Raw genomic sequence first — 24,008 nt, forward strand, 5'->3', positions numbered from 1 at the left:
CATACTGCATACTACATACTGCTCACTACATACTGCATACTACTATTTTGCATACTACCCCAGTGTATACTGCACACTACTATTCTGCCTTAGTATATACTGTATACTACATACTACTTGCTGCATACTACTTACTGTATACTACCCCAGTTCAAACTGCATACCATTCTGCCCTAGTATATACTGCATACTACACACTGCTACTCCAGTGTATACTACACACTACATACTACCCAGTGTAAACTGCAAATCTAAAAAGTGTGAACTACATTTGTTTTACTGAAATTAAAAATGTGTGTGTGTGTGTGTGTTTAATCCACTTCACAACATACAGAAGTTGAAGGACCTGCTGGTGTTATGGCACCCGATACTATGAGTGTGTGTGTGTGTGTGTGTGTGTGTGTGTGTGTGTGTGTTTACCTTTTTTCTGTACATTCTACAGTCCCTCTACTCTGAGTAATGTGGTTTTTGCAGGATCAGGGGGGGGTTTCATGCACCTCTACATGGGCTCTGGAAGCCGGTCAGTGCAGACATGGCATCACTCGGGTCACTTCTGCTCCTCGTGTGTTATACAGCATTTCTAACTGAGGTCAGGACTGTGGGACCTGCAGCAGTGACCACTGACCTGAAATCTAATCAAACATCAGTCCTGATTACACACAGGAGGAAAGAGACGCCGGTAAAACCTACAGCAAAGATCTTTACTGCAGGAACTAAACCCAAACCTGTGGGACGCTTCAGGACCGAAGATCTCACAGAGAAGATCGATCCGATCCTGGAGAGACGGCTGTGGGGTAAAAAAGGACAACAGGATCAGCCCCCCAAATTAGGTACGATTATTAAATACAGAAATTCAGAATGAACTAAATGTTTGTGTAAAAATTAATATCATTAATGCAGCGTGCAAAAAACTGTAAATGTGAGACGTGTAGCTGATACTGATCACAGATCCAGGGGCGCATCAATATTTAAAAACACATAAACAAACCTGGAACATCTGAGATGCACTATACGACCAAAAGTATCCGGACACCTGACAGTGAGCTCGCTGGACACCCCGTTCCAAAAGTGTTCTTCTCGTCTCTTGTTGAGTAGATGGATGAAATGTTCATGTGTGTGTAGCGTGTTGTGTTTGTGTGTACCAGAATGCCCTCCGCTGGGTTTGGAGAGTCTGAGGGTTAAAGACGCCCAACTGCAGGCCTCCTCATACAAGCGCCGTGGTCTCGGACCTCACCGCGGCCGCCTCAACATACAGGCAAGACCAACGGTCCTTCAGCTTCTGTTGCACCACCACAATGGAACCTGACTTAATGGTTCCCAGTAAACACCTTTCCAACATGGGTTTAATGTCTCCAGATTGAGCTACAGATGTGATATATAAGAGGTTTATTAGTGAATAAAATGGTGATCAGATCCATGTGTTACAGGATGATGCCCACTTGCCATGCCATTATATATATATATATATCCTTTATATCATTGATTTATTACACCTGTTAGTAACTGTTGTAGCTGAAACACATGAATTCAGTAATTAGAAGGGGCGTCCCAATACTTTTCTCCCTATAGAGTAGTACGCGTCGTCGTAGGTGTAGCAGCTAAATCAGTCTCTGTTTTCACGGCAGGTTAAGACCTCATCCAGACTTCCCTGGATAGATGTTTAGTTAAATATAATTAAAACTTTATTTAAATAAAACCTTATGGATGTAAATAAGACACCAGAAGGATAAACCTGATCCGTGTGTGTGAGTGCAGTCTGGTATCAATGACGGTGATGTTTACGATGGCGGTTGGTGTGCAGCATACGAAGACAGGAAACAGTGGTTTCAGGTGGACGCCCTGAGAGCCACTCGCTTCACGGGGGTCGTCGTACAAGGTCGCAGTTCAATCTGGAGGTGATGCACCGATACCAGAACATTTTAATGATCGTCACCCACCCATGTTAGCTTCTCTGCAGCAGGTCATGAGTTCTAATGTTTCCTCTCTAGCTGGAACTGGGTGGAGAGCTTCAAGGTGCAGTTTAGTAACGACTCGGTTACCTGGAGGCCCTCGGTGAACGGCACAAAGGAGGCGGTGAGATGAATTACTGGATGGACAGATGGATGATGGGTGGATGAACATGTAGGAACCATAATGAATGGATGGATGGATGGATGGATGGATGGATGATAGATGATGGATGGATGATAGACGATGGATGGATGAACATGTAGGAACCATGATGGATGGATGGATGGATGGATGGATGGATGATAGATGATGGATGGATGATAGACGATGGATGGATGAACATGTAGGAACCATGATGGATGGATGGATGGATGGATGGATGATAGATGATGGATGGATGATAGACGATGGATGGATGATAGACGATGGATGGATGAACATGTAGGAACCATGATGGATGGATGGATGGATGGATGGATGGATGATAGATGATGGATGGATGATAGATGATGGATGGATGATAGACGATGGATGGATGAACATGTAGGAACCATGATGGATGGATGGATGGATGGATGGATGATAGATGATGGATGGATGATAGATGATGGATGGATGAACATGTAGGAACCATGATGGATGGATGGATGGATGGATGGATGGATGGATGGATGGTTGGATGGATGGATGATAGATGATGGATGGATGATAGATGGTGGATGGATGAACATGTAGGAACCATGATGGATGGATGGATGAATGGATGGATGGATGGACATGTAGGAACTAAAATGGATGATGGAACTAATCTGTCATCTAAACACTTAACCAGTTGGATTAAACACTGTTTCCAAACTGACAGGTGTTTGAAGGGAATCGTGACACTGACACGCCCATCCTGGCCGTCTTTCCTGAGTCTGTGGTGGCTCGATATATTCGGATCAACCCACAAACGTGGTTCAAAAATGGAACCATCTGCCTGAGAGCAGAAGTGCTGGGATGTGCAGTACCAGGTAACATAACACACCTCATCCTGCATAATAAAAACATCTAATGATTTCACTTAATCTACTTCTCTACTGCCACGCTAACGGCCGACTGGGTGCCTACACAGAAGGGGGATAATGGAGATCGGTGCGTGACTCTCCGTGCACGATACGGATCTCCATATGAACCCACCTTTTGCAGAAGAAGCGGTCAGTACTTTAAACGTTTTGGAGGGGGCATGTGATAGTCATGAGCCTCCTCGGTCAGAAAAAGCCAAATGCGATCTGGGAGCTGGATATGACTAGGATATGAATCTTTAAACTTCTAAAGACTTTTTTTCTGTTTGCTCTTCACTCTGTGTCTCTTTAGACCCAAACAACATTCACCACCGGAACACGGAGGAGGAGAACCAGGACAAACTGGATTTTAAACATCACAATTACAAGGAAATTAGAAAGGTACCGTCTTTTACCCAGAGCTCCGAGTGGATCTTACTAATCTGATGCACAAGCTGCACCATCACAAACTGTATACCTAAACCTGACACATCACGGCTCTTCTGGGATTTCAAATATGTATTAAAGTGGGGTTTTGCTAACTGGGACACCAAAAACACGTCCGTCACGACTTCCAAACCCCTGGAACAGGAGAAACTGTCCACAGTCAAGCGCTCAGTGTAGGCTTCGAGGCTGCTGCAGAAGAAAGAAGCTCCTGTTCCTATAAAAAAATTTATTTATGTATTTTTTATTTATTTATTTTAATGTATTTATTTCTTTTCCTCAGCTGATGAGATCTGTGCACGAAGCGTGTCCTGATATCACCCGTATCTACAGCATCGGGAGGAGCCACATGGGTCTGAAACTGTACGTGATGGAGATCTCCAACAACCCGGGCAAACACGAGCTGGGTACGAAACGAGCGGCTTTACTCCGTGTTACTCCTCCAGGTCTGTAGTGTGGAGGTCGAAGGTCAGAGCGGCGCAGGGTTCGGATTCCTCCTCTGTGCGGGAATGTAAAAGCTGAATGGGTTCACTGTTCTCCAGAGCTGAGCGGAGAGGAGCCGGCGCTCCTCCAAAAAGCTCCTTTCACGAACCGTACAGGCCTGAATTTTGGAGCCAAATTTGTGTTTGTGGAACTAAATCAGGCGTGAAAAGGCACATGTATGCTCAGTGACCACTTTATTAGGAACACCATGCTGATACTGGGTAGGAAATGCTGGGTTTTATGGACGTTCCTTTGAGAGTTTGGTCCATCTTAACATGATTACACCAACTAATTTGTCAGCCTTACATTCAAGCTGCAAATATTCTATTCCACCAGACCCCAGGAGTGCTCAGATTTGGTGACTGGGGAGGCTCACATTCATGAAATAGATAGATAGGTAGGTGGGTAGTTAGATCGTTACCTGTCTTTTCAATTGCAGTAGGCTTTAACAAAGGTCGGTAGTGTTTGGAGTGCGCCATCTAGTGGAATCAACTAAAAAGTGCGGTATTGAAGGAAAAAGGTCTTAAGGACAATTTTGTAAATGCTCGGTGGGCTGTATGTTTGCCCATACAAACAAAACATGCTATTAAACACTTTCCAGAGGCTCATCTAGACTACATTTTTAGTTTCGGCGTTTAGCAGACGCTTTAATCTGAGGTGACTTGCAATTATCATAGAATACAATTTGAGCAATTGAGGGTTGAGGGTTGAGAACTTTGCCCAGAGGCCCAACAGTGCAGCTTGACAGTGGTGGGGCTTGAACCAGCAACCTTCTGAATTTTAGTGAAGTGCCCTAATTGCTGAGCTAGACTTGAAACACTATAATGTGATGCACATCTATTTACTGCCAGGTAACTTTGGTTCAAGCCTTTACATGTTTAATTCTATAGATTTCGACCCTGTGGAGTGGATGTATGGAGTGTTTGTGCTGTGGGGCTGTTTTAGGGAAGGTGCCAGATTTCAGACCCGTCTGTTAGTAGTGAGAGAGGAACTGAGATCAGGTTTCTGTGGTCTCTGTGGTCTGGTTCTTCACCGTAATACAGCCGGTAGCTGCGCATGAAGGAAAATGTATCGTACACAGAGTAAAAACAGCAGGATCGATAATCGTGCCGCCCGTTTATTCTACTTCCCTAAGTCAGAACTTCAATATAAACTTCTGCGATCAGCTACTTTTATCTATTTTATCTCTGCAAACAACGAACAACTGTCCACCTTCAAGATGCTGATCTGGGATCAGGAGCTACTTTTTGATTAATGGCAACACCAAGCTTGCTTGGCTGTGGACAGTAAGTGTAGCAGTTTCTACTATAGCAAACCATCCAAACAAATTTCACCTGGCATAAAGTACAGTTTGGTTACAGTTCCCTGACCTTGGAAGTAAACAACTGTTCCACAAACAGGCACAGAGCAATCAATGTACACTATATGGTCAAAAGTATTTGGACGCCTGACTGTGAGCTTGTCGGACGTACTGTTTCCAAAACAAACTGTATTAAACTTGAGGGACCTGTATGTGATCTTGTCAGCCATAACAGACGCTGCTCTTTAAGAGTTTAAAATGTCTCTGTGTATGGGAATTTGTGTCCATTAAGTCAAAAGAGCGTTTCAGGGTTCATTCCAGAGCTCTTCAGTATGACTGAGGTCAGGGCTCCGTGCAGGACACTCATATCACTTCATAAATATAAAATCCGGGCGTATTGATTTTTTGGGGGGGGTTTAAAGGTGCCCGTTTGTGCCCCGTCAGGTGAGCCGGAGTTTCGTTACGTGGCGGGGATGCATGGGAACGAGGTTCTGGGTCGAGAGCTGCTGCTGAACCTGATGCAGTATCTCTGTCAGCAGTATAAACAAGGCGACCAGCGAATCGTTCACCTGGTTAAAGAGACACGAATACACCTGCTGCCATCCATGAACCCCGACGGCTACGAGATGGCTTACAAGAAGGTACGTGGCATCTTCAGAAATGTATCTCCATTACATTATACAGTATATGTAATGTATATGTGTGTGTGTGTGTGTGTGTGTGTGTGTGTGTGTGTGTGTGTGTTCTATTTCCTGTTCAGGGGTCAGAACTGGCCGGTTGGGCCCTCGGTCGTTACAGTTATGAAGGTCTGGACATGAACAATAACTTTGCTGACCTGAACTCTGTAATGTGGGACGCGGCGGAGCTGGAAGCGGATACGTCCAAACTCATCAACCACCACGTCCCAATTCCTAAAATGTACCAGTCAGAGGAGGCGTTGGTCAGTAACACTGAACTTGAGATCCAAACTGTATTTACTAAATAGAGCCTGATTTAATAATTTTATAATCTTATCATGGCAATAATAATAAATAATAATAAAGATTTATTAAAGCTTTTGACAATTAATATATAAATACATATATATATATATATGTGATATATGATATAAATACAATTATTACATTAACATTAATAAATCAGCACATTTGTATTAACTGTTAAAACGTAAATTTTTATATTAAATTATAATTAAAAGTGCCTACATTTCTATAATTGTATAATATATTTAAAAAATAAAATATAAAAATATATATAAACTATAAAAATATATATTAAATTACCTTTTAGAATTATTTTTATATAAAATTAAAGTTAAAAGTGCCTACATTTCTATAAAAATAAAAAAAATAGAAAAATATATATTCGATGTTATTATTATATGAATATTTAATATAAAATATTTATACAAAACTAAAATATATATAGAATTATGTTTTATAATTTAAAGTGAATTAAGGCCAATAAAACTTCAAATTGATTCTTTAATGACTTAAAGATTGTAGTAGTCATATTATAACAGTATTGTAAAACTAATGTGCACTACATGGCCAAAACTATGTGGACACCTAATCATGACCCTGTTTCAAAACATTAATATGAAGTTAAATGTGAAATATAAATTGGGAATTGATGCACATTCATTAAAATAGCATTTATGATAAACTAACGATAAATAAGAGGCCCTGACTCACAATTGACATTCCAGTTCATCCCATTGGTGTTTAATAGAGTTGATGCTGGAACAGGAAATAGCCTCCCCCAAACTTATATCATCTTTATAATTGTTTTATACATCTGTTAGAAATGGGTGTGGCTGAAACACATGTCCTTTATAATTAAGAGAGGTGTTCATATACTTTTGGCCATGCAGTGTGAATGTGACATGATTGGTCAGCTGATGCATTATCTCTTGACACGGCGGCTGTAGGTGGCTCCGGAGACGAGGGCCGTGATCACCTGGATGCAGTCGATCCCCTTCGTGCTCAGTGCCAACCTGCACGGAGGCGAGCTGGTGGTGGCCTACCCGTTCGACATGGCGAGGGACTGGGCGCCACGTGAACACACACCCACCCCGGACGACAGCTTCTTCCGCTGGCTGGCAACTGTCTATGCCAGCACCAACCACGTCATGTCCGACCCAAACCGGAGGCCTTGCCACAACAAGGACTTCACCCAGCAGAACAACATTGTTAACGGTGCCAACTGGCACACTGTGCCAGGCAGTGGGTATCTGAGACGGTCACAAAATTCATTGGATTTATTGTGGTGTTTAATGTAACTTTGTTTGATGATGAGAAGGAGGTGGTAAGCGGGTACGCTCACCTCGCACTGATGGGCATCACACAGCCCAGCTGATGTCACTCCACCTTGGTTTACAGGTATGAACGATTTCAGCTACCTGCACACAAACTGCTTCGAGGTGACAGTGGAGCTCTCATGCGATAAGTTCCCTCATGCCAGCGAGCTGCCCATCGAGTGGAAGAACAACAAAGAATCTCTTCTCGTCTACATGGAGCAGGTAGGAAAACCAGCTATGTGGACACCTCGCCAGTCCATCACAGGGCAGTTTTGATTAGCGCCAGTTGACCTGACTGCATGTTTTTGGACTTGTTGGAGAAAACCGGAGCATTCGGAGGATTCCCAAACAGGCACAAGGGGAACATGCTAACTCATCTGGGGAATCAAACCCAGGCCCTTCTTGCTGTGAGGCGACTTCACTTCCCAGTCACTGCCACCGTGCTGCCCAATAAATCAAAATTTTTCCATAAATCAAAATTTTACCCAGTTATCCTAAATAAACCTCTGATATATATGAGAACCGCCCCCCCCCCCCCCCCCCCCCCCCCCACACACACACACATAGTCATTAATGTAAAAACATTTTCTTTCTTTTCTTATATTAGAAAATCAGATGAATATTGTTGTACTTGGTTCAGTTTCACTATATTTGTCCTGTAAACCTTTAATAGGTGCACCGAGGCATCAGAGGAGTAATAAGAGACAAAGAGACAGGAACTGGAATCGCAAATGCCATCATTAAAGTGGACGACATTGATCATCATATCAGATCCGGTAAGAAAAAAAAAATTGTGTTGTGATTTCATCAGATTTTTATCAGGTTATCTTTATTAATAATCTGGATCATTCAACAATAGAGGGGGCAAATACTTTTTCCCACTACTGAAAAAATGTGTGTATTGCACAATGTTTACATTCTGCAAAATGTAAAAGCTGGTTAAGCGGGGATTCAAACCTCGCTTCAGTGGGCTGTCTTGTCTGAGTTCTGCATTTTTCTGTGTCTTCATGGGTCTTTTTCCGGGTGAACTCAGGACCCACTGCAACCCTGATCAAGATGATGAGATTAATGAAGATAAATGAATAATAAACAAAATCTCATTTACATTACGTTTATAGCATTTAGCAGACGCTTTTATCCAAAGTGACTAACAGTACTGTGACAGTATACTGTCTAAGCCCAACAGTGATAACCTGGCAGTGGTGGGGCTTGAACCAGCGACCTTTCAAACTGCCCTCTCCACACAGAATGACCCTGGCCACCAAGCCAGGGAATCTAAACCCAGGCCCTTCTTGCTGTGAGGCGAACGCGCTACCCACTGCACATTTAAATCTAGTTTAGTCTATAAAACATTTAATTTTGTCAAATCAGTAGAACATGGTAAAGCTTTTAACCTGTGTTGTTATTTCTTAACAAATTGGTTTTGTTTTGTATCTGCAGCGTCCGATGGCGATTACTGGCGGCTGCTGAACCCCGGAGACTACCAGGTGATGGTGATGGCGGAGGGATACGTACCAGTGATGCGCTCCTGCAGGGTGGAGTACGAACATTACCCCACCATCTGCGATTTCCGTTTATCTAAAAAAAGGGTCAAGCAAAGGCTGAAAGACGCCCTCAACAAGAGGGGCAAGATTTCCAAATCACAGCTGCAGCGTCTACACCGACTGCGAAGCGGGACCAAAGAACTCAACCGGCGACGTGTTACACGCCAACATGTGGCTCAGGCGGGGCTTTAAGTGGAAGGGGTTTAGTTTAATCACAAGTTCGTATATATTATTGATTAAGTGTTTAATTTTGTTTTTTTAAGGTCTGTTTGGTAAAATGTAGCTATTAAGAACCACAACAACACTGGCCATTTAACATAGGAGTGTGCCATGTTTGTACTTGTGATGAAAAACAGTGGGTTCAGTCCAGATTTGTGTTTTTCAAGATGTTTTGTGTGATGTACAGATCAAATTAATTTTCCTTTATTTCTGATATTTACACCCTTAATCTTTTACTGTTGAACTCGGCTGGTCGCACCACTTTCAGTTTTTCCAGAGAAGACCACAAGTCTACACTGGGTGTTGGAGTGGCTGTCCAGCTCATTTCATGTTTTGGGTTTCATATTTTATCTTCCTCTTAAACCCTTTTCTACACAACCCAACTAAACAGATCAATAAATGTGAATGTCAATAAATATACTGAGGGGAAACAAGTCAAGCACTTTTGTTTTTATTTATTATACTCCCAGTACATATATTTACTTTAAATTGACACACAAAGCATTTTTATTCTGTATTAATGTGTGACCAAACAGGTACACATTCATCAACATCAACTAATATATCAGCTTGAAATACAAAAAATAGAAGAAATAAGAAAGCACAAATGAATAACATCAGTACATTGTTGGCAACTGAAGTCTTAAGGTGTCAACAATCAGAAATCATTACCCCTGTGATTGATCCATTCCTTTTAGCAAACTGTCTTCAGTTTTTTAGGGACACAAGGGTCCTTCTAATAAACTTGCATTTTATAAATTAGGGAGTAAATCCTCCACACGTTTATAAAAGGATTCAGGTCAAAGACGGGCACGGCCATTCGAGCACCTTTATCTACTTTTTAGCATCGACTTAGTGTAGCATTATGTTTAGGCTTATCATCATTTAGCTAATGTGATAAAATCATTCTCTGATATTTTTGGTACTTTTGTTCCTCTCACGTTCATTAGATGTTTACTAAGTATGTGAGGGCCACATTATTTCCCAAATTAGACTCTCAGTCCATCCAACAGATTCATCATTTGTATATTCTGTAAATGGCAGGCTGATATTTTAAACATTATGTTTACATAAATATGAACACTTAATGAATATTAACACCCGCTTTTTATTAACACAATGATTTACTATTCATCAGTTTGCTCATTTTGGGTGCGTTTTAAAAAAAATCTATGCTTTTCCTACCCGTTTTAAGACAGGTCCCGCCTTTGAGAATATGATTGGCTGAAAGATTTTTCCATTTAGCAATCTGATTTGTTTATTTAGTAATCAATCACACACAGAGAGAGAGAGAGAGAGAGAGAGAGAGAGACACACACACACACACACTGCGTTTAAAACTGTGTTGCGATCTTGTTAAAATGGTTTTATAAACGGTGTTTAAAAACGTTATGTCCAATTCTAAGCACTTTACCCAGTGTTAGAATTAGTTGTAACATGTTAGACTTTTAGTGAACATCGCGGATACTACAGTACGTCATATACATTCGCCCGCAGGCCGTATACCAAATTGCACAATACTTTACTAAGTAGTGAGTCAGAATAGCAGCAGCCGTATAGGAAGCGATCGCAGAGCGTCTAAGTGCTGTAGTGCGATTTGGAACACAGCCTGTGTCGCGTTACTACACTCCAGGCATGACATTTCCAAGTGTACATGTTAGTAACTGACATAAAGAAATGTGTGTAATGTTTAGTTCTGTGTATTTGTATTAAATGTGATAGGTTTGTGGTATAAATGTGTGGAATTACCTGGTAAGGTGAGTATTTATGTCTTTATTTAGCCTGGTTAGCAATAATGGTTAGCTTCATTCATTTTGATCTGCTGTAATGTAATGCAGGTCTCTAAAACACAGAACAGTTTGTTTACATGTATTATTTTTTTTAAATTGTGTTTGCATTCTAATTTTGCATTCTAAAATCTTATAATTATTAAGCAATGCTATTAGGTTTAATTTGAGTCCTGTAATTTAGTGTATAATAGTATTAATAATAATCATAATAATACTTATAAATAACACAGTCCATATTTATGGTTTTATTTGTTGAATTTATCCCATATTTACTTTCATTTTGTTATATTCTGTTGAATTTTTAATTGCAAAATTGTTTATTTTCTGCTGTTTATTATACAAATTGTGCAGCTTCAGTAATAAGAAGAGATTTAAATGAATCATTTTATTGTTTAAATAGTAAAACACGAATAAAATACATTTTAAAACCCAAAAAAACATATTGTGAATTAAATAATAATATAAAATGGTAAACATTTAATAAATCAATATGATGGACTGAAGCCAGGATAAATAAATAATATATATATTTTAAAAAATAATGAATAAATGTTTGACTGATTTATCCCTGGTAACCTTCACCTTTCAACTACAAGTTCTTACTTATTAAAGTTCCACAAAGTTCCAAATGTATGTGGACTTCATTTATAAGCATTTAAATAATTAAAGCATTTGATCCATGCAATCATTAAATCTAATGACAAAATTTACTCCACGTGTGCTTTTGATAAAGATTTAGATGACTGAAGTATCTCCTCATCTCTCTCTCTCTCTGTCTCTCTCTCAGGTCCTCCACCATGTCCTGGTTGAAACTGATCCATCCTGTGATTTCTGGCTCCATGAGGTCACACTACCATGGAGTCCGGGTGACACTTCAGGTTCGATGTATCTCCCAGTGTGTGTTCAGATCTCAACCCGACTTCAGATCACCATGCATCCCCGTTGCACCAGCATCCTCTCTACAGCCCCACAGGAGCGCAAGCTCAGCCACGCCCGGCTGGTATGACGGTGTGGCCGACTCCGCCCCAGTTCATCTGGTCGAGCAGCTCCTGATCTCCAGCCAGCAGACGACGGGGCTGCCGTGGTGGGTGGGAATCATCTGTACCACGCTGGCACTGCGCACTGTGGTCACTCTGCCCCTCGCCGTCTACCAGACCGTCATCATCGCAAAGGTCTTGTTCACATTTTAGTTATTTATTAATGAGCAAACTGCCAATGTAAATGTTTCTATTAAATTTTTATTTTAGCTCGAGATATTTAGTTCAGTCCTGATCAGGGTCATGGTGCCTGTCCCGTAGTTCAGGGTGGGAATGCAAAATAATAAACATGTCTAGAAATAATTTTAGAATAATTTCAAATCCTTTATTACCTTCCCCACAGTCAACAAATCTGAGTGTTCGTATGTGAGAGGCAGAACGACAGCAACCCAACATCCCTGATTACTACAAATCTCTATTTGTCTAAAGCCAGAGTGGACAGTCCCGATCCTATAGGGCCAGCTGACTCAACATATCATGAAAATTCAGGCCAGCAGATGGGACAAATTCCCATGGACACACTTCTAAATCTTGTGAAAAGCCTTCCCTGAAGAATGGGGGCTGTTATATATTCACAAAGTGGGGTTAACTCCATGTTAATGCTGATGGTCTTGGAATAGGATGTCCAACAAGCTTACAAGCTGGTGTCCACATACTTTTGGTCACTGACTGAACTTCATCTGTTTACAAAAACCCAGCAGAAACATTAGAGGAACGTCTCGGAGGTCAGCAGATCATTTTAAGCAAACAGTGCACCTCCCCAAATCTAATTACATCCCTGTTACTCCCTGCCAGAGGACAGAGAGGAACATTTCACTCCCATGAACCCTTGTTCCTCCAAACCACAGAGTTCTGACGCCCTGTGTGCCCACTGCGGGCACTTTAACATGGACAGAAGTTATTATGGGCACTTTAACTGGCATGCACTGTGTGTTGGGACACATTTATATCATCACCAGATGCCATCAGTGAGTCTTGGCCGCCCAGCAGCCTGTCTCAGATCAGTAATCGTGTGCTGGTCTTTGTCTCAGACAGGTTGAAGCCCTGCAGAAGGAGATCGCAGAGTTAGCGAAGCGCCTGCACTACGAGATCTCCATGCGGGCCAAGGAGAAGGGCTGGTCCGAAAAAACATGCAGGTAGGAAACGTGGTGCATCCTGGTATCTCATCATCAACTCCTCAGATTTCAGGCGCTAGTCACAATAGTGAGGGTCAAGGGCCTTGCTCAGGGGCCCAACAGTGACAACTTGGCAGTGGAATCAGCATCCTCAGCTCTGATCCAGCTCTGTTTATTGTGTCGTGTTCAGGTACCATTTCAGGAAGAATCTCCGGCGGATCGTGTCTGAGCTCTACGTGCGGGACAACTGCCACCCGTTTAAGGCCAGCCTGCTGATCTGGGTACAGCTGCCCATGTGGGTTTGCATCTCGTTAGCCCTGCGCAACCTCAGCTTAGGAGCGGATCACGTCACACCAGGTAATCCAGTCCATTTTTATTGATAAATAAACATCATGAGGTATACGAGCATGTCTGAGGGGTGAGATCTCCTCACTGCTCTGCCATCTATCCTTAGGAAAGTAGAAGCCAAATCTCTTGGTTAGGATCTCTGGTATGCGGCGCCGGGGCTCCACGTCCCTAAAATGTTCCTACTAAGTGTAAACAAAGATCCTTCAGCGCTTCCTCGGATTGAAAGTGACGTCAGCAGCCCGAAAAGCCACTTTTAGAATTTGTTTATACATGGTTAGCCTTAGCCAGCATGTACTTGTGGGTTTTGTGAGAGGAAATAACATTCCCGTTTGTTGGTCCTGTCTGTGCAGGGGTGCAGGAGGGGTTGGCAGCAGGGGGCGCTCTCTGGTTTCCAGATCTCACACTCCCAGACTCCACCTGGATCATCCCTGTCAGTCTGGGTCTCATCAACCTGCTCATAACAGAGGTGAGTTTAGTAAAGCTTACCTGTACCCCTAGTGGGCAGGTATGTCATACACTGTATGACCAAAAGTATTTGGACACCTGACCTTGAGCTTGTCAGACGTTCCTGTTTCAAAATCAAATGCTTTGAATATAGAGCGACATCTTCTGAGAAGGCTTTACAAGATTTAGAAGTATATCTGTGGGAATTTATGCCTTCAGTCAAGGTATAACAGTCAAAAAGTAGAAAATGATTTAATTAATTTTCCATGTCAAACGTATGTTAAACAACATAAACAGGAAATACATTCTATGCTAAACAGCATCAATAAAGTGGACCAGTGGTCAGTAGTAGAAGCTCACTGCACTGACCGGGGTAAACGTTTGCCCTTGGATGTTATTTTCCTCAAGGTAATTTAGTTTTTTTTTTAAAGTGGAAAAGTGCTTTTATCCTCCTGTTATTCAGGCCTAAGGTCTCGTCTTACACAGGATGAAAGGAAACAGCATGAACAATCAGACTTTATTTTTAATTCCAACACAATAGAACCGGGAGTGCCGACCTCCGGCTCCAATTCTTGTTTTTTAACTGGCATGGTGAATAATAGAGTGTTTGTATGAATACAGTCTGGTCTGCTATGTTGTTCTGAACATTGCTGAAGGATAAAAATGAGAAAATTGGACACGTGTGGAAATAATATCTGAAACTGGAACACTGAATGTTAAAGCGATATAAGCCATAGCCTAGCGGTTAAGGTAAAGGACTAGTAATCAGAGGGTCACTGGTTCAAGCCCTACCACTGACAGGTGCTGCTGTTGGGTTTTTGAGCATGGCCCTTAACTCTCAATTGCTCAGACTGTATACTGTCACAGTACTGTAAGTCACTTTGGGTAAAGGCGTCTGCTAAATGCCATAAATAAATAAAATAAATAAATAGATAAATAATTTGCGGTGTGAACAGTGAGGCTCTCGGTATGCGGTCCATATACAGTTGGCAGGTGAAAAGATGTGTCCAGAGGGGGTTTGTGGCAATCTGGGCCTGGTGCAGCCGACTTTAGAGAGAAATGTCCACAGACACACTCCAACATCTTGTGTATAACTTTACATCAGTGCTACTGGTTTTGGAATGGGATGTCCAACAAACTCGTGGTCAGGTGTCCACATACTTTTAGCAAAACTGTGTATTAATATATGAATATTGACCAAAATGGTAACCAAAAGGATGTTAAAGACAGTGGTTTGTAATGAAAGGACTTTATTATGGTGGTGTATCGTTACAGATTGTTGCAGCACAACTACAGTGATCATGATGATGTTGTTTTTATTTTGTTTTATTTGTTTATTATCAGATTTTTGCTCTGCGACGACTCGAAACATCCAAGTTCCAGAAGTACGTGACCCACTTCATCAGAGGGATTTCTGTGGTTATGATTCCTTTAGCTGCCACCGTCCCGTCTGTGAGTGATACGAAATTTAATTCTGTATAAAATACTGTATATAATTCACATCAACGTTTTTGGAAAGATTTTAGATCAAGTTTCTAACCAGAGTTTAACTACAAATAAAAAACACTTCTTAATGGTTCTGACCTCTTGCTTGGAACTGCAAACCAAGAACACATGAGCGGCTGTTTGTACATGATCATTATCAGTAAAAGTAATTTTTCCTCTTTTTTTTCAGTCCATGGCTCTGTACTGGCTGAGCTCCAGCTGTGTCGGACTGGGTCACAACCTCCTCCTGCGATCCCCACGGTTCCGCTCTCTCTGCAGAATCCCGTCCACTCGCTCCGACTCCGAAACGCCCTACAAGGACATCGCAGCGGCCTTCGTCGCCAAATATATCAAATAAATAATATGGACCGGATTCTGAGGAATCTTGTTATCAGTCTGATCGAGGGTTGCAGAGACTGGACCGAGTTCCTGTGGAATTCAGTGTGGACTGAAGTGGACGGATCTGATTAATGGAGTGGACAGAGATGAAACGTGAACCCACAGTCATGTTACAATATACATGAAGTGAACGATCGTGATGTGTTTTTATCATTTTTAAATGTTTTGGAATGAGTGGATGAATGTAAACATAAGTGGCAGAATAACTGATGGGGATAGTTGGTACTGGTCCAGTAATCAGAAGGTTGCCGGTTCAAGCCCCACCACAAATGCCAAAAATGTAAATGTAACTTATGAGAAGAAATAAAACAGAGAGATTTATGGAACGATGAATTCATGAATTGATGGATGGATGGATGAATGAGCAGCTCCATCAGGAAATAAGAAACCTACACTATATGGACAAAAATATTGGGACACCCCTTCTAATTCAGCTCTAACAGGTGTAATAAATCAGTTATATAAATGAAATGTTATGCCTCCAACTTTGCAACTTTTCATCTTTTGAGTGAATGGGCACAAATTCCCACAGACATACTTCAAAGTCTTGTCAGAAGCTTCTCAGGAGAGCGGAGGCTTTTTGATACTAATTGTTTTTGAAACGGGACGTCCGACAACCTCATGGTCAGGTGTCCGAATACTTTTGGCCATATAGTGTGTCTGAATACTTTTACTCTAAAAGCACAGCTCACAGAGAATATCATTCATTGTCACTAAGGGCTTTTATTCAGGTCAGGGTCGAGGTGGGTCCAGCAGAAAACAAAAAATAAACCCAGTACAAGGCACCAATGTGTGACAGGGCAACACACAATCTAATGCGCTTAATCACACTTAGGAGTAATATGGAGCTGTCAAACTACCATCTGTATGTTTACTCAATTAGAGAACATGCAAAATTCCAAGGACAGACGAGAATTGAACTCTTAGAACCCATGATTCTCATCATGCGCTCCTCAGGTTATTACATGATGAGCAGAATAAAAGTAAATGTCATGTGGTGTTGGTACAGGGAGTGTGTGTGTGTAGATGTTGTGTAGTTTAAGTGTGTGTGTGTGTGTGTGCGGGGTGGAGTTGAGCTCCACTGTGCGTCCCGGTTTGGAAGCGCTGGGATCAGAAGCACCGGAGCCAGTACTGCGCGCGTTCCTCCGGTTCCTTTGGTCTCCAGTCATCATGCAGTGGTTCTTGGTTCTCGCTCTGGTTCCAGCTCTGGTTCCAGCTCTGGTCGGTGCGGCCTCGCGTGTCCCGCGATCCTGCGGCCCGTGCGAGCCTGGGTCGTGCCCGGCGCTCCCGGCTAAAGGATGCGCGTTCCGGCTGATGGACGCGTGCGGCTGCTGTGAGATGTGCGCGGCCGAGGCCGGAGAGCCGTGCGGCGGGAAAGGAGTCGCGGCTGCCCGGTGCGTCCCCGGGCTCGACTGCGTCATAACGCGGAACGGTGTGAGGACGCTGACTAAGAAGGGAGAGTTTGGGGTGTGTGCGTGCAAAGCCGGGGACTTCGAGGTGTGCGGTTCGGACGGGGTGGAGTACCGGAGCGCGTGCGAGCTCAAAGCGGCCAGTGCCATAGCGGAGCGCGCGCACAAACCCGCAATCAAAGTGCAGAAAAAGGGCAAATGCGCAAGAGGTGAGGAACCCAAAATGCATTTTAAATGAAGTTTAAACCATAAGCTGCAAGTCATTTATACACAAATCAGAGTAAATAGTTACTGAAACATCAACAATGCATTCAGTCGTTTTATATAATGCAGAAAATATAAAAAAGGAATTAAATATAAAGCTCATAAACATTGCAGGTAAATGCGCAATACTGTGCACAAGTTTAATAATTAATAATATAAAGCATGACGTGAATATTTAATATCTTTTGTGAGCTCAGTTTCATTCAGAACATGATAAAACATGGCATTTGATGCGGGGTACCTAAACTTTTGCATTAGTTCGGATCTGCCTTTCTGTCAAAGTGCACATTAAGTGTTATTAAGTTTTATATTATTTAATATAAATTCAGTGGAATGTCTTACAAGTCCAAATACTTTTGACCATATAGTGTATCAGCATGCTTTTTTGAGGTGAGGTTAATGAAAATTTATATAAATATAATATAAACCACCTCTACTTCACACACAGGGTGTCAACCCACCTACTGGTACGATTAGAAATTTGGAAAGGCATCCTAATATAAAACTACTCATTAATATTAATTGTGGCTCCGTGCAAGAAAGTCCCGGGTTTGCATGTTCTCCCTGTGTCTGTGTGGGTTTCCTCCTGGAGCTCCGGTTTCCTCCTACAGTCCAAACACATTTCAAGTCTTGAGCACTATGAACTGTATGACCAAAAGTATGTGGACACTTTAACATAGACATGTATATGGTATTGACCCCCTGTGGCTTTAATATAATAACGATGGGGGATAATGGAGATGGAGATTGGTGCGTGACTCTCCGTGCGCGATACGGATCTTCGTATGAACCCGCCTGGTGCGGGTAAAAAGAAGCGGTCAATGCTGCACGTTTCAGAAAGAGTGTGTGTTAGTCATGACTGTCCTCGTTCAGGAGAGGAGGTCTGCAGCAGTCGAGGTGAAATATGATCATGGAATTGGATATGACTGAAATAGGAAAATGGGGTAATAAGTTAGAATAATAAGATGCAGCACAATTTGTGTGATTTAATCAAAAATATGTGGACAATCGAACATGAACTGTATATGATATTGACTCCAACTTACTGAAAAGCTTCTCACAAGATTTTCTAGATACCCAGAAGATCTTCATCTTTACAGCTTCAGTGCAAACCTGTCAGATTCCAGACATGTCTCGGCTGATCAAATATGCAGAACTGATTCTTGGACAATATGTTCCCTCAAAGCTTATTTGAGAAATAAACACACACACACACACACACACACACACACACACACACACCTACGTGGCTGGAGGCCAGTGTTTTCACACTGAGCAGACATGTCTGAAATTCCAGCACGGCAGAAGTTTGGATTAATGAATAATGGATCGGACTTGATGGAATATCAGAGTCTCATTTGTGATCACAGTGCTGCTTGGAGCAAATCCAGACCTGAGCTTCACACAGCTGAGACGAAATTCCTCTCTGCTTTAGGTTTTCATCACCTTTTTACCTCGTTATACGCTGTACGCTGTGTTTACCGACCTATCACTCAGTACCATTGTGCCTTCACCACTAAATCAGCCTTCACTCATCAGAGGACTTTGTACTAGATTTGGAACATGACTGCTGGAATTTTCTTCGATGAGAGCATTAGTGAGGTTGAAGTCAGATGCTGAGGCCTGCTGCACAGTCTGGAATCCAGTTCATCCTAAAGATGTTTAATGGGGTTGATGTTTTTTTGTGCAGACCAGTAACCTTTCAGCTCACCAGACCTTTTATTTACGGAGCTAGCTTTGTGCTGAAACAGGAAAGGACAATCCCCAAACTGTTAACACATTATGAAGCACTTCTACAATCCTATAAGGCAGATCTAGAAGAACAGAAATGTAATTAAATGACAAAAATGTAATTAAATGACAAACCGTTTGCATTGCTGTACACGTCATTTTACGTACCTGATCTTTCAGTGACCTTCTCAGCTCCAAATATCCTCCTTAACTGCAGAAACCACTCAAAGAAACCACTCCACTCATCATCCTGTCAGATTTATTTCCATCATATATTTTAAATGTTTTTTTTTTCAGCCCCGGTGATTGTTACGCCTCCAGGTGAGGTGTGGAATGTGACGGGTACTAATGTGTTCCTCAGCTGCGAAGCCATTGGCTACCCAACACCTGTTCTCACCTGGAGGAAGGTAAGTTCCTTACAAACTCAGATACTCAGCTTTGTTCTAGTCTTCACAGACACGAATAGCAGTGTCAGGAGGTCCTGTGATGAATTGGCACCCTGTCCAGAGTAATAATGAAAACCGCAAGTTCAAATCTCGGCTCTGAAAATGCAGACAGAAGGGTTTCCTCGTAACGGGATTGCTGCACAGAGATGGGGGATAATGAGGATTGTTGTGTGACTCTTCGTGCGTGATTCGGATCTCCATATGAACCCGCCTGGTGCAGGTGAAAAGAAGCGGTCGGTACTGCACACGTGTCGGAGGGGGCGTGTGTTAGTCATGGCTCTCTTCGGTCAGGAGTGGAGGTCTGCAGCAGTGGAGTGGAGGTGAAATACAGTAAGGGAATCTGATATGACTAAATTGGGAGGATTAATGTCTCTTGCAGATTTTTCATCTGTATCATGACCCCCCCATGACCCTCTTGTTTCCGGCTGTTTTTTATTTATGGTGTTATTCATAGCTGTGCGTCCTTTCACACAGTCCGAGCCGGACAGTACACACACACACACACACACACACACACACACACACACACATCCTCAGTGACTCACCGTCCAGTTATCTGAAGAGCTCAGTGACTTTAAACTTTTCCAGCAAGGTCCTTCATGAATTAAATGCTCCGCTCCTGGTCTTGTGGGACTAGTCCTGATCTCTAACAAGATCAACTGTCTGGAGAAACTTATAGAGGATTTTGATTTTAACTTGTGGTACCGGACAGATGGCTTCTGAAAGTAGAACACTGAGGTTTTCTTGACCAACATCATTGCCCGGCCATACAAACCAGCCCTTTTGAGAGGCTGTTCTTGTTCTGTGTTTGAAAGTGAATTATGACCCTTTTTTTGTAGGTTAGCGATGACAACAAGAAGACGCTGCTGCTGCCTTCAGATCAGCAGAACCTGGCCATCCAGACGCGAGGGGGTCCCGAAAAACACGAGGTTACCGGCTGGGTTCTGGTGAGCACGTCGTTCCAAAACCCTGGAAACACAACCCTCCACTGCATTTGATTCACATTTACATATGCCATTTCCAGAAAAGTTGGGACGTAAAACGCAGTAAAAAGAAAAATCTGTGATTTATTTAATTGAAACAAGAAGAAAGTTCCAGTAATTTCACTTATTAACTTTATTGCAGTCTGTAAATAGAAACATTTATATTTACTATGTATTTACATTACCGGCACCAAATTCAGTCCGATTCTGGAAGGAGGACCTTCTTCTTGCACAGTAGCCTCAAAGCTTTCGATGATTTAAAGCTCACTTGACTGTGCACAGTGTCATTCATGTTCTAGTGGCTTCTAATTGATGACAGATTTGGTTTTGGTGCTTCTTGAACTACATCTGACCATCCTGCTAAATTTCCTGTAGGTTTAGTTTAAGGGATTTAAGTTTAAAATGAACAAAAAGACATGAGTCCCAATCATGTAGTCCCAAAAAAGAAAAAAAAAAGACGCATAAATGATTACAATTTTAATGATATATGTGATCATGATGGACATGATGTCTCTTACTGAACTAATGGTTGAGGTAAATAAATAAATGTGCTTTTTAGATCTCCCCGCTGACCAAGAAGGATGAAGGTACGTACGAGTGCTACGTCAGCAACGCCAAGGGTGAAGTCTCAGCTAGAGGCACCATCCACGTGGTGGACTCCATCAACGACATCCCCTCCAAGAAGGGTGAGCAGTGTGTTTTATTTACATTTCTGAATAATCAAATTCTGTACATCAAATGCACAGATTCAACATTCCAGTCTTAATTCTGATTTCTGAAGAAAACCAGCCGACGTGGAGTTTGTTTGTGCGTCGACCGTTCGTGAGAACCGAGTGCACTCATGAATCTCTGAGATCTTACTGTGCTGATTAGATTATCAGACCACCGCCGGATTCTGTATCTGATCACCCTCATGTTATTCCTGCACCACGCGACCACAGAACATCAGGGCATTTGGGACGCCTTTTTTGGACAGCCATGTATTCAAGAATTGGTATTTTGGTATTCAACAAATTGGTATCTTGTTGGTTTTACAGCTTGAACTTAACCTTCCAGGCCATTTCAGAAGCTTCATTTCAGCCTGATTTGGATAGTAAATAGTGTTCTTAGGTATAAATGTTTCATATTTCTCCACCAACTCTATTTCTGGTCTTTGTGGCTAAACAATCTTGTTTTATTTAAACACAGTTGTCACAGAAAGTCATCAGAAAGATTTTCTTTATCCATGTAATCAACCACAAACTTTAAGCGTTACTAGTTAAGCTTTACGATGCCAGTATTTGGAGCTTTCTTGCTTGAAGCCCCATGATGCACAGCTTGTTTTTGTGGCCATTACTGGCTTCTCGGCCATAATAACCACCATCCAACAAACATTTCTTGTACTAAAATTGCTTCTGGAGGCAGTTTGGAACCTTGTAGATGTTACAATCAAGGGAAAACAACTGCTTCTATATGGCTGAGCTGTTATCGCTCCTAGACATTTCCACTTTGGAATGACCATTTACAGTTCTAGTTCTATTTACAGATCTATCAGAACAGAATGTAAATAAATGACATTAAAAGTCACAGCTCATCTGTACAACTAGTTTTATTCTTTATTTACTCTTTTATAAAGCCAGAAATATGTAGACACCACTTTTGACTAGTGGATTTGGTATTTCAGACACGACCATTGCTAACAGATGGTTTTAACTTTGATTTTAGCTTTAGTATTAAATGTACTATTAAACGTTTCTCTTGTGTGTGTGTGTAGTGGTTAAAGATGACGAGCTGTAAAGGGCCTGTCTATAATATGGGACTACTGCAGGACCAGGACCGGGACCAGGATCAGACTGCTGTTTACTTACACACGCAAGGATAAATACAACAAACACACACACACTTAGCATGTCATGCTAGCATCGTTACCCTTCTCTCACTAACCCATCGTTCACTTTTATCACAAAGCAGCTTGAAAACTCTGAAGCAGAGATTCAGATCGACACAAGTTCAAACATCTCACACAGACTCCTGTTATTTCCTTCTGAGATAATAACTAAAAAACACTCTTTATTTTGCTCGTTTCCGTACACGTAATGTTCTCATTCCACCGTAAAGCTCGGCTCATGGGGATGAGGGACTTAATCTCTCACGTCTAGACACTTTTTAATGTTTGGAAAAATGTCATGTGTGTAAAGCAGGACGTTTGTTTAGCAGGTGCTTTTATGTATTTCGATTATATGGATTGAAGGAGATTTAGAAATAAAAATCTGTAAACGTTTTGTATTTTAGATGTGTAATATAGTCAGAACCAGGTTATGGATCTGAGGGTGAATATGAGCCAGTTTTTAATCAGGTGCCTGTTGTTGAAAGGATTCTCAAGAATTTGGTTGGAACAATTGTAGTTGAATATTCTAACAAAATAAGTGTTCATTTGACTTAACTTTACCTAGATAAATAAAAAAATTAATCAGTTTATTCTCATGCAGGATGTGGGAATGTTTTTAGTATAATGAGGAGCTGTATGAGACGTTAATCTAACGAGTGGTTGGTTTGTATGTGAATGACAGATTTTTTATGGATTAATTTTAAAGTTGGCTTTAGAAATGATAAAGATGTGAGAACATGATTCTGTCTTGGATTACTTGATGTGTTTTTCTTTATATGAAAACAGTACATTTGTCTACTGCACTTATTTTAATATCACGGTATCATATCAATATTTTATTGCTGGACTAACATAACGTCCTGCTGTCTCACTGCAATTTTGTAATAAAAGATACTTGATGCTTAAATATTTTTTGTCTCAGTGCACATTACATACGTGTCACGTTTAAACTACAAAAATAAAAGTTTGCATGTTCTCCCTGTGTCCGAGTCGGTTCCTCTGGGTGCTTCGGGTTTTCTTTTACAAGTCAAAAGAACTTACTGCGGTAAAGTTGGTTTTATATTAGCATATTCGGATTTCTTTCTTCAATAGCTTTTAAGAGATGCTAATCTGTGTAAAAGGCTAATCTGTGTAACTGCTTACTGTTGACAATCAAGACAATTAACTACATCTCAGATTACTACAGTAATAGATGCTTTTCAAAACGTAAACAATACATTATTGCTTTCACTGTGCTGTAACCGCTACAGGAGCTCAGGGAGTCTAAACACTCACATAACACAGAAACAGCAGCAGACAGAGATCATAACCCTAACCCTAGGGGTCCAAGCACTAAAACCTTTTATTTTGTTTCAGGAAATACTTTTAATAGCTTTTTAACAGCTCATCACTTTGAATTATGATATAA

The 24,008-nt window shown here is 41.6% G+C and overlaps 3 protein-coding genes across 4 annotated transcripts; all 3 read left to right on the forward strand.

The window, feature by feature from the left end:
- Window positions 1-532: 532 nt before the first annotated feature.
- On the forward strand, window positions 533-9,255 carry LOC134300359 (probable carboxypeptidase X1). Its single transcript, XM_062985077.1, has 13 exons — window positions 533-830; window positions 1,146-1,255; window positions 1,756-1,895; window positions 1,989-2,073; window positions 2,813-2,963; window positions 3,307-3,395; window positions 3,721-3,844; window positions 5,665-5,861; window positions 5,981-6,160; window positions 7,151-7,445; window positions 7,602-7,741; window positions 8,193-8,295; window positions 8,960-9,255. The coding sequence occupies exons 1-13, from the start codon at window positions 533-535 to the stop codon at window positions 9,253-9,255; spliced, it is 2,208 nt and encodes a 735-aa protein (XP_062841147.1).
- Window positions 9,256-10,922: 1,667 nt separating this feature from the next.
- On the forward strand, window positions 10,923-16,221 carry LOC134336143 (cytochrome c oxidase assembly protein COX18, mitochondrial). 2 transcript variants are annotated; one of them, XM_063018838.1, is made up of 7 exons: window positions 10,923-11,039; window positions 11,860-12,244; window positions 13,145-13,245; window positions 13,415-13,581; window positions 13,923-14,038; window positions 15,361-15,468; window positions 15,692-16,221. In XM_063018838.1, exons 2-7 carry the CDS (start codon window positions 11,870-11,872, stop codon window positions 15,857-15,859), a joined length of 1,035 nt encoding a protein of 344 aa, XP_062874908.1. In that variant the 5' UTR covers window positions 10,923-11,039; window positions 11,860-11,869; the 3' UTR covers window positions 15,860-16,221. The 2 variants fall into 2 exon arrangements, with proteins under 2 accessions (XP_062874908.1, XP_062874909.1); XM_063018839.1 differs by lacking the exon at window positions 10,923-11,039 and having other exon boundaries at window positions 12,170-12,244; window positions 13,141-13,245.
- Window positions 16,222-17,024: 803 nt separating this feature from the next.
- On the forward strand, window positions 17,025-23,576 carry igfbp7 (insulin-like growth factor binding protein 7). The gene is made up of 5 exons (XM_062984814.1): window positions 17,025-17,518; window positions 19,602-19,711; window positions 20,590-20,697; window positions 21,293-21,419; window positions 22,487-23,576. The coding sequence occupies exons 1-5, from the start codon at window positions 17,071-17,073 to the stop codon at window positions 22,507-22,509; spliced, it is 816 nt and encodes a 271-aa protein (XP_062840884.1). The 5' UTR covers window positions 17,025-17,070; the 3' UTR covers window positions 22,510-23,576.
- Window positions 23,577-24,008: the final 432 nt, after the last annotated feature.

Source organism: Trichomycterus rosablanca, chromosome 22 (assembly GCF_030014385.1).
Source record: "Trichomycterus rosablanca isolate fTriRos1 chromosome 22, fTriRos1.hap1, whole genome shotgun sequence".
In the NCBI taxonomy this organism is placed as follows: Eukaryota; Metazoa; Chordata; class Actinopteri; order Siluriformes; family Trichomycteridae; genus Trichomycterus; species Trichomycterus rosablanca.